Below are 11,201 nucleotides of genomic sequence, written 5' to 3' on the forward strand. Positions count from 1 at the left end.
CATCGCTGTCAATCAAGGAGCATCATAAAAATGTCCTTGATGATTTGGGATCATTTGTTAGCCATCACCGAAAAGACGATCTCAGTCAACTCTACCCTATGACGGTGTCTATTAGACCCTCACCTCTACACTAAAGGACTCTAAAATCTCCCATTTTGAGTTTTTATGTTATTTTTCTAATATTTTGGAGGTATTCCCTCCCACTAAGGTTGTTGGTTTTCACTTCTTAAATCATTTAGGTGTGACCATGTAATTATTGACTGAATAGTTGAAAGAATGTCTCCTCCGGAGTTTCCTTTGCCAATTTGCTGCTGCTTATCTCCGTTGATCTGAAAAAATTAGATCTTGTCAGAACTGTATCAAGGAGAAAAATAGGACAAATATAGCTTATCTGTTGGGATATATGAGATTATTAAGCCTGTAACATTTATGTTGAGTTTTCCCACCTCTTTACCACCTACATTCTAATGGTTGCAAAGGCTTTTCCATCCTATTCAGAAATGTAAAAAAATGTCTCTTTCATTTGAAGACTACTTAAATGTTAACAGTGTTAACATTCTGGAAACTGATGATGTAGGTGTTTTCACTTATTTACAAGTTGTTCTTTATTTTTAGTATTTTCTAAATTAGTTATGTTCTATATTCATTATTAACTTGAAAACTAATAATGCATTTTATTATAATAATGAATATTTAATTAGGACTTAGTACATATGAGGTACTGTGCTAAGTTCTTTCATATAGGTTAGCTCAGTTACTCCTCACAGTAATCCAGTAAGATTAGTACTACTGTCATCTTTCTATTATTCCTGAGAAAATTTGTCTTCAAGAAGCAACCTAACTTGCTAATGGTCACATAGAAAATGTGTTACAGACTTGAAATCAAACATGAATCTTCCTTATTATTCTCTCTTACTTCCAATCTCTAGTAAATATTTTGATCACTTCAACCAAACTTGGAGCAACCTCTTTTTGTGAGAACTGCCCCTATACATCCACCCTTTTGTCTTCATAAAGCTGTAGGCTCATATTCAGCCTTCTTTTTCCATGCCCCCTCTGTGGCATGATGATTGGATAGGAAGTAGTTACCTTATCAGAGGCAGGTAAACAACAAAAATTTTTTTTTATTAGGTCATTTGGGGACAGTTGTTTTCTTATATAAATGAAGTTGTAGAGAAAACAACTCTGCTGAAAAAGAGAAGTGAACAGAGGTACAAAGCAAAGCAAACTTGAGACAGAAAGAGAACATGTGTTGGATTCCTGACAGCTTTTCAGTGCTTGGTATAGTCCTTGAAAACCCAAGTGGCTTTTGAATTTCATTATCCATATGCATTGTTATGAAGTTGTAATTGTTATAATAATTTTTCAATTTTTGCTTAAAATAGCTCAAGTTGGACTCAGAATATGACCATAATTCACATCGCACCTTAGTTATTTTCCTAAAATAAATCACTTCCTTTCATTATTCTGCACTGAATCACCACCTTGATGTGTCCCAGATTCCCTTCTGTTCTCCAGATGCAACCCTAACTCCTTATTATGACCTACCTGGTCCTTCACAGTCCTATTCTAGTTTTCTATTCTTATTTCTCACCACAAACCCAGTACTCTCTAGCAAGCTACCTGCGTCTCTAATTCTCCATACTCTCACAACTCCCTCTGCTGCTTGTTATCCCAGCCCTCACAACTTACCTCCTCCTTGCAGAGTTTGTAGTGAGCTTCGAAATCACTTTGCTTATATACAGGGTGTCTCCCAAAATGTATACACAGTTTGAATAATTATCAATTCCAATGGGTTAGACCTGAAAAGAAAGAAACATCAATTGATCTATCAGCTGTAAAATGTGTATGTATATATTTTTAGGACAGTCTGTGTGTCTATTCAGTAGCATGCTAGAGCTGGCTTGTACTACCTACTGAGAGCTGGTTTCTTTGTGTTCAGAAATGTTGCAGCCAGTTGATGTTATATTGGTGGCTTGAAATCAGTCAAATTGGGGGTATTTACACCATGAAAATTGGCAAGCATACAAATCAGGGCACCTGCCTTCCCCCAGAGCCAGTTGTTAAACCACTGCCTCTGGCACTTACCATATTGTTTTGCTTTTTTATTTTTTATCATCTGTCTTCTGCCTTCAAGCACTGTGAGCATCAGTGAGGGAGACAGAGAGCAGATGGATACTGGAAAGTGAAGGAAATAGGGAACAAAGGAAATAAGGAACAAGCTAGGAATTTTAATCTCTTACCTCTAATTCTCTGTGAAATCAAAGGATCAATGAAAAGCCACCTGCACATTTTTTTCTACTTGGAATAGACCATTTGAAGAGATAATAATGTCTACTCTTTGAAAATTGTTCTAAGAGGAGATGCGCAGTTTTTTCCCGTTGCCTATTGCAGCTTTGCATCCAGTGCAATCAAGGGAGTCTTTGGTAAAACTAACTTCAATAAATAAAGCACATTTGCTCCCATGTTGCTTAAGTGATGATCAAGTCCAACTGATATTCATCTTTTTAAAAATCCATCTATTACAATAAAGGGCATTATTTGCTCACTTTTAATCATTTCTATGATCTAATTACTTTAACTTTTCCCTGCTGAGACCATTTTTATTCAATTTTCATTAAATTGTGGTTCCCTTCCCAATTAATACCAAAAAAAAATTTAAATCTACATGACTTGAGGATTCTTATAGTCATACCACCATCTTTTATAGAAGAAAAAATAAGACTCAGGTAAATAGAAAAAATTGCCAGGCTTATACAGATAGCTGTTCGCAAAGCTTATACCAAAATACACACTTCTTGAGTACTCAGTTCAGTTTATTTGCCCTTTTCTTATCTACTTTTATTTTTAGAACTATCGTAGTTAGAGGAGCTCACAAAACATTCTTTCAACCATTCTTTCCTATGAAATGCTGGCTTTCTGAAGGCACCATCTAACCTTGCTCTCTAGGCAGAGCTATTGGGTGCTTTGAGCCTCCCTGGAGTTTTCACACATGAACAGTGGTGTCCCATGCCTTTTTCTGTCTTTTTTTTTTTTTTTTTTTTTTTTTTTTTTTTTTTTTTATGTCCTGCTGGTTCATTTTGATTTCAGCTTCATGTTTCGAGTAACTCACATGGTTAGCCACAGGGTTCTGCTTTTAACATTCTGGAGATAAGAAAAATGCAGAACTAATCTTAGGGGGTTTGTGCTGGGGTTAGTAAAGAAAAGGATGAGTTGTTATGGCAGAATTGACCACAGCTACTGAAAATGCAGCTGGATGGAGAGTGTCAGGTCACAGAACATGCACAGTGGCACACACATGCACACATGCACATTTTGGTGCAGAGTGGTGTTTTTTCTGTGGCAGGCATTGTGCGTGCCAAGGACAGATGAGATGTGGATATATGATGTGGCTGGAATAGGGAAAGGTGGAGACTATGAGAATGACAGCTTAATGCCCGGTTCAATCTTGTAAAGGCAAAGGTTTGGGAAGTGCAATGACAGAGAAGGGAGCAGAGGACAAGGGAGAGTAGACAAGCAACAGATATGCTTGAACATAGCTGCCTTTGTTAGAAATATACTACATGTTTTTTCTCACTCATCTATTATAAGCCTTTCTTCTTTCTACCCTCTCTTTGAAAATTTCATAATTTGTAAATTTAATATATGAAATGTTTGTTAATTAATTAATTAAAGTGTGCTGGATATTTATATATGTGAGACACTTTGCTTCTACCTCCAAACCTTGTAAAAGATGTCATAGCATCCATATATCACAGAAAAAGGAGGCATTGCTGTGGGCATATTTTTTGTTAAGATTGCAACATATGAAATTCCCAATATTCAACTTTTTTATACTATAAAATTGATAGTGTTTGTATTGTTTTACTTTTACTTGTCCAGGTTTAGTGGGAAAGAGACAGCACATGAAGTGGTTGCTGTGTGAAGAGCCATTTGAGAATGACTTTTATTTTCCCTTTAAAGAATATGTGTGCATAGTAGGAAGCATAATACCAAAATCTAATAGGCATTCATTTCAATCCAAGTGCTTTCACTTATTTTCTTTGTGATCTTGCGCTCATAGCCTCCTTAAGTCTTACTCTTTTCACTTATAAAATGGGAATAGCAATAGAACCGACTGTATTTGTTCTCTCTTGCTGCATAGTAAAGAAAAGGATGAGTTGTTATGGCAGAATTGACCACAGCTACTGAAAATGCAGCTGGATGGAGAGTGTCAGGTCACAGAACATGCACAGTGGCACACACATGCACATTTTGGTGCAGAGAGGTGTTTTTTCTGTGGCAGGCATTGTGCGTGCCAAGGACAGATGAGATGTGGATATATGATGTGGCTGGAATAGGGAAAGGAGGAGACTATGAGAATGACAGCTTGATGCATCTCCTCAAGAACATAGTGGGTTAAAAAAAAAACACACCCACAAACATATATTATCTCATAGTTTCTGTGGGTCAGGTGCAGCTTAGCTAGATGGTTCTGGCTCAGGTTCCCTCATGAGGTTGCCCTCCAGATGTTGGGAGCAGCTTCAATCTTCTAAAGGCTAGACTGAGATTCCCAATGTGCTTTTTGTGTGGATGATGAGTTGATGCTGGTGGTTAGCAGGAGCTCTCAGCTCTCCTCCATGTAGACTTCTCTGTAAGGCTGTGTGTCCTGCACAACCTGGCAACTAGCATTCACCAGAGTGAGTCATCCAAGAGAGAGCAAGGGAAAATCTGCAACATATTTTATGACTTAGCCTCAGAAGTCATATATCATCTTTTTCACAGTACCTATTGGTTACATAGGTCAGCCTTATTCAGTGTGGGTGGGGAATACATAGGAGTGTGAACACCAGCAGGCAAGTTTCACTAGAGTCTATCTTGATGGCTGGCTACCACACCAACCCTATTTGGTTATTGTAAGGATTAACCAAGCTGATGTGAAGAAGTACATAGCCTGGCATGTGATGAGCATATTTTAAGTCCTGATTAAATGTTAACTATTATTAGCATTACTTTGTTGAAAGTAATTTAAAAGTTAATGTAAAATTTATGTTAAAATTTTTGAAAATGCAAAAAGCATAGAAAAAAATGTTAAATAAATAGAAACACCCACTTCTTTCTACTTTCTTACCTAGAACATTACATATAACATAAAATATTCAGTGAGGTTTGTCAAAATAAAATATTAGAATTCTTATAGCTTCATAGGTAACTATATGGCTATTTCATAAAAGTCTTATTAACTGCAAGTTTCAGTATTCTACAGTATGATCTCACATCCAATGGTTCTTTTGAAAGTAAAAAAATGAAAAATTAAGAGCAAATTTGATTCAATATGGTAAATGTTCTTCAGGGCTCTATAAGTTCTTAAATTTCTCCTATTCTTCTGAATACAATTGATGCTCTTTTAATTAAGTGACAGAAATTAACTAAGTATATTTTAAGAGAAAAGGGAATGTTGAAGCTCCCACAGTTATTAAGTCAGAGGTGAAGCTGTGTGACATAGCCAGACCCAGGGGTTCAAATGATATCTTCATGTCATTCCCTATCTTGCTTTGCTTTCTCCCATTTAGTGAGCAACATGATCACCAACATCCCCAAACTTCCACATTCATAGCATAGTAGTAGAATGGAAATAAGAGCTGTCTTTCCCAGTACCCATCTGTCAATCTCAAATCACATGCTCATTCCTGAGTCAATCATTGTAGTTAAGGAGATACGTACTCTGATCTGCCCACCTGGTTGTTGTGATTTCCCTGAGATGAAAATGATGACGATAATGGTAGTGAGGTAGTGGGTGAGGTCAGAGTCAGGAAGCACTGTGATTTTTATTTCCACTAACTCAGCAAGGGAACCAGAAGAAACATGGTGGGAAAGTGTGTAGAAATAGGAAAAATTATAGCTACCACAGTAAATAAGGAGAATTTATGTTAGAAGCAATCTATAAAATGAATTAAAAAGAACTATTTAGAATAACTATATTTCCTCATCATATGTAAAATAACATTTTAGATTTTATGAAAGAAGAAAGTGCAGGGTTTCTACATCCTAAGGCTTGAAGATTAAGCAATATCTCACCTGTAAGAAAAAAATTATTTTCTGCTTATTGTTAGAAGATAGATCACACAAAAGTTAGTTTTTAAATAGCCCATAAAATATAAAATCTTGAAGTATAGAAAGCTGCACAAAAACATTGTGAAGATTGTATACACCAATATTTTTGAACTAGGTTAAGAGAAATTAGTTCAGGAACTATTTATTGCTAAAGGATGCTGGAGATGCAAAGAGGAGGAATCTTCAACTAAAAGTCTTTCAAGTTTGATTTTGTCTGTCTTTGCTGAAGGGGTCCTGCATAAATTTTTCTTTAAATGGAATATTCTGTTACTAAAAAACTAGTTTTAAAAACTGATGCATGCAAACACTGATTATAAAGTATGTGTATATATATATATTCATGCATTCAATGGGTTATTCTCATACATTTGTTTAGTGCTCAACTATACACAATGGTGGGCAAACAAATACAAAATATTTCTCTTCCTTCTTGAAGCTAAGAATTTAGGATATATTTGTTGTTGTTTTAGGATTAGTATAAGCTCAGAAACTATGCCCCAATCCACTAACATTAGCCAGCTCCTATTACAGGCAAGGTAATGGGTAGAGCAATGTCACTGGTGGGTGCTGGGAATGAAAGATGAATAGCAATCTCTGCTCTTAGAAAAATCACAAATCAATACTTCTTGATCTCAAGGATGGTGGACTTTTAACCTCCTCTTATGCTTCCACTTGCAGTGAGGGAGGAAATATGAAGTGAGTGTTGTCTTCCATCTTTCTCATCTTCCCACCCCCAACAACAAAAACTACTTTTGTAAATTTAAGGAACCTCTAGGAGGAAAAATGACAGCAATACAATAGATCCTGGGTGGCTGAATCACAACTCATGGACTATTTGTAGATTCCAATAGGACTATTTAGTATCAACTTCATTTCTAACACTGGAACAATATTTCAAATGAAAAGTCTTCTTGGAGGGGAAAGCTACATGTCTTTTTTTTTTTTAATATATAACATTTGTTCTTTAACGCAGAATTCTTACAGCAGAGCTTCTTAGATTGTGGTTCAAGGATCACCTATATTAGAGTTACATGGAGAACTTATTAAATGCAGATTTCTGGGCCCCAACCCAGGCCTTCATAATGAGAATCTGCAGAGTTTAGAATTCAGCAATTTAAACAAGGACCTTAAGTGAGTCTTAGGCACACCCATGTTTTAGAAACAATACTTCAAAAACTTAAGTTGTATAAAATCTCACATGGGTAACCAGTCTGACTGTAGAATATATTAATTCTTTGTGTCATGAGTAGGCAACATTAATGACTCAAAACAGCAACAACAACTTGCCAATATACCATTAAGCAAAGCCATTTTGGCATGGTAGCTGTTAAAGAATTTTTCTCCACACATCAGTTTTCTATTCTTACCCAAATCAAAGTGACTGTTAGCTTGATTACGGAGAACCCTTGGTTTTCCTTGTCATAATAATCTATTGACTAAAGAATAGCCTTCTGGCTGCACACCCAGCAACCCCATCCTCAAATTCCTCCTGAGTCATCCAGGGAGTCCCAAGAAGATAATTCATATGTGGCCCCTAGATGGCCTTATCTTCTTTCATGCTTCTCAAGTTTGCAGTAATATGGCTCTGACCCTATCACTAGTCCCAGCTTCTTCTTATTGCACTATGATGAAAGCTGCTATCCAGATGCTGTGGTTTTCTGCTCCCAGTTTCCTGAACCCAGGAGCTCAATTTGGTCCTGCTTTCTTACTTCCAGTTCCAACAGACTAGCCTGCCAGGAGGAATGCATTCTTTAGCTATCCCTGTTTGTACTCTGCATCTGAGACTATAAATAGATCTACCTTTTACCTTCAGTGTCTTGACAGAGAATGAAGTGATGTGATTCTCTTTTGGACACATCTTCCTCACCCAGAAATTGATCAGGAATCATTCATGCTTGGGTTTAGTGGGTAGGGGAAGGAGCTGATGACACTCACATTAATAATTTTTACTTATAAAGATTCTTCATTGGGTTAACAGTGTCATCCAGGGCACAAGGCTTTCATCCTTCTTGCTCTGCCATCTACAGCTTGGTGGCTTGTCCTCACACTGATTCACTCTCTGGTTGTAGGACAGGATGGCTACAGAAGTCAAGAACAGACCCAACACCCAAAAGAAGAATTGGGGTGATTGATTCCTTCCTTTATTTCTGTTTAATACTGAGAAAATCTCTCAGAAAATTCTCAGCAAATTGACCACAATCTCATGGGTGGGAACTACTGGGTCACATGTCTACTCTTAAACTAATCACTGTCAAGAAGAATGAGTTAGCCCTACCTGGTTTGGCTCAGTGGATAGAGCGTTGACCTGTGGACTAAAGGATCCCGGGTTTGATTCTGGTCTAGGACACGTCCCTTGGTTGCAGGGTCCTCCCTGGCCCAAGCCATGCAGGAGACAACCAATCGATGTGTTTCTATCCCACATTGATGCTTCTCTCTGTCTTTCCCTCTCTCTTCCATTCTCCCTAAAAATCAATGGAAAAATATCCTTGGGTGAGGATTAACAAAAAGTTAATTTTGTTTGAAGTTTTTTGTTTGTTTTGCTTGGAATATTCAGTATTTCCTTCCTGAGTGCTAGACACATGAATAAAGTTGAGATGTTAGAAGAGAAGAGGTGGGTTTGGGATAGACCAGAAGAGTCTCTACTGAAAGCCTCCTAGTCCTTCATGATAAAAAGCTCTGGAAGACCGATGGAGTGGTTCATATCCTGATATCCTTGCAACCCCTAGATTCTGACTCTGAAACCCCATAGTAGCCAGAAGTACATCTCAGATCTTGGCTTACAATGATAAGGAATTATTTGATTTTTTTATTAGTTACCCACAGTCCACAGTGTCTGCTTTCTCAATTCATTTATTTTTTATTTTTGTTAATCCTCACGTGAGGATATTTTTTCCATTGCATTTTACAGAGAGTAGGAGGGAGGGAGGGGGGAGGGAGGGAAGGAGAGAGAGGAAGAAGAAGAAGAAGAAGGAGGGGGAGGGGGAGGGGGAGGGGGGGGGAAATCGCTATGAAAGAGACACATTAATTAGTTGCCTACTGCATGTGCCCCAACCAGGGTCGGAGATCAAACCTGCAAACCAGGTACATGTCCTTGACTGGGAATCAAACCCGCAACCCTTTAGTGCATGGGCCGATGTTCTCATCCCAGAGCAACAATGGCCCAGGCTCAATTCATTTCTAACTACCTTCTGCTTTTTTTGGTAACAAATACATACATACATACATACATGCATACAACTAAAAATGTTCAACAGCTTCTCAGGTGGGTATAAGTAACATAACAGTTTTTTAAAAAAACAACTGAAGTTTTTTTCTCCCTGGCTGCTTGAAGATTGGTCACTGTCATGAACAAACAGTAACTACCCAGACTAGGAAGTTCATGACCAACAAACTGACTACTTCAATGGGAACAAATCTCATTGATGTCCTTCACCCTGGGAAGGCAACAGCCCCTAGGACAGAAATTCAGGAAAACCTAGTCAGAATGTCAGAAGACACCAGATATTATCTTGTGTTTGGATTCAGAACCCATTCCGGCAGTGGCAAGACAGCTGGCTTTGGCATGATTTATGATTCCTTGGATCCCACAAAGAAAAATGAACCCAAACATAGACTTGCAAGACATGGCGTATTTGAGAAGAAAAAGATCTCAACCGAACAGCAAAATGAATATGCGAATGGGATGAAGAGCAGCAGGGAACCGCCAAATCAGTGTTGGTGCTGCCAAAGGAAAGGCAAGATTCTTCAGTGACTTTATCTGTGGGGATTGTGCATATCTTTTTCACAAAACGATTAGTAAGCTATGAACTTTTATGTGAAAAATCAACAACTGTGATTTAAACAAAACATTGGTTATTAGTATCTTCTAGGGTTTGTCAACCATTTCACTTCTCAACATCAGAACTCCTTTACTTTTCACAAACAGCCACTGACTTCAATGGTGCAAGTAGCATGAACCATAGACCATAAGCTCTGTGTGAAACTGTAAATGGTGCACCCTCTGCCTCAATCCTGAAGGGAAGATATGTCCTCAAAAAGGAAGGGGGGCAGGAAGAAGGAAGAAAAGAACTCCTCCAAACCTCTCAAAAAAAAACAACTGCAACCAACCATTAAAGTTAATTAGAACAAAGTGTCAGAAACAGAACTAAAAATTTTGTTGATGTTTACTCTAAAACCTGTTTCCCCAAAGCTTCCATGTGTTTCTTTATTTGGTTTTATTTTCTAGGACTGGCACCCACAGCAGCAGATGTGGGAGCAAAAATGAAATCAGAAGGACGTTGGTATTCTGGATTAAATTGTTCTTCACTGCATTAGCGAAAGGAAACAGATTGTAGCTAGGATAAGAGAAGCGTATATAATTTTAAGTGTGCAATAGCACACAGCATCGATTTAAATGACCTAGTAACTCAGTACCGTCCCAGACAATTATTTTCTAACCAGGATTTATGTCATGTGTTGTCAAAAAGCAGTCCCAACCTTGGACACAGATACACGTTTCAAAGTTGCTTTTCTCAGTTGGAAAAGACCTTTGAATTGCTTTGTTGTAAAAAGCAGAAAGGCCATTTTCCCTTTCTCTTCAAATTTAATAACCATCAGTGATATTAGGGAATGGTTCACCTTTTTCCAGTAATTTAAGTTTTTTTTAAAGATGCATGTGCAGACTTATTTAAAAGTATCTGATATGACATTATTAATCAATACAAATATATGAATGAAATTTTAAAAAGCCTTACACTTTTATTTTTGATGATATCCTTCATGTAAATCTAAAACTATTTTGGGGCAGAAGAAATTTAAATATTTTAGTTCCTCCCTGCCCCACCTCCCCACCCCCTACACCTCAAATTTCTTTCTGGGGAAGCAGCAAGACTCAGATTCAAATTCACATAAAGAACCACATGTTAATGTCATAGCCTCTGCTTGTCTGGGTAAATGCCAAGGAGCACATCTCACATCAGAGTTTGTAATGAACCTTCCATTGAAAAATCCAGTCAGCCTTTTAACTTCACACTTATGGCTTCCCACTCTGCCTAACATTATATTTCAGGACTACACTTGGAATGCTGAGCACAGTGGTTTCCACATCCTCGTCTCAGGTACTCAGATGT

The 11,201-nt window shown here is 37.6% G+C and overlaps 1 protein-coding gene across 1 annotated transcript; it reads left to right on the plus strand.

Annotated features, from left to right (window-relative positions):
• The first annotated feature begins 9,472 nt into the window (after positions 1 to 9,472).
• Positions 9,473 to 9,844, plus strand: LOC118667743 (40S ribosomal protein S24-like). Its single transcript, XM_036331506.1, has one exon. The coding sequence runs from the start codon at positions 9,473 to 9,475 to the stop codon at positions 9,842 to 9,844; it is 372 nt and encodes a 123-aa protein (XP_036187399.1).
• The last annotated feature ends 1,357 nt before the right edge of the window (positions 9,845 to 11,201 follow it).

The sequence above is a fragment of the Myotis myotis genome, unplaced genomic scaffold (assembly GCF_014108235.1).
Source record: "Myotis myotis isolate mMyoMyo1 unplaced genomic scaffold, mMyoMyo1.p scaffold_m19_p_12, whole genome shotgun sequence".
Lineage (NCBI taxonomy): Eukaryota > Metazoa > Chordata > Mammalia > Chiroptera > Vespertilionidae > Myotis > Myotis myotis.

Coding starts and splice junctions, on each gene's coding strand:
- LOC118667743 (XM_036331506.1), top strand. CDS start 9,473: ATGACCAACAAACTGACTACTTCAATGGGAACAAATCTCATTGATGTC.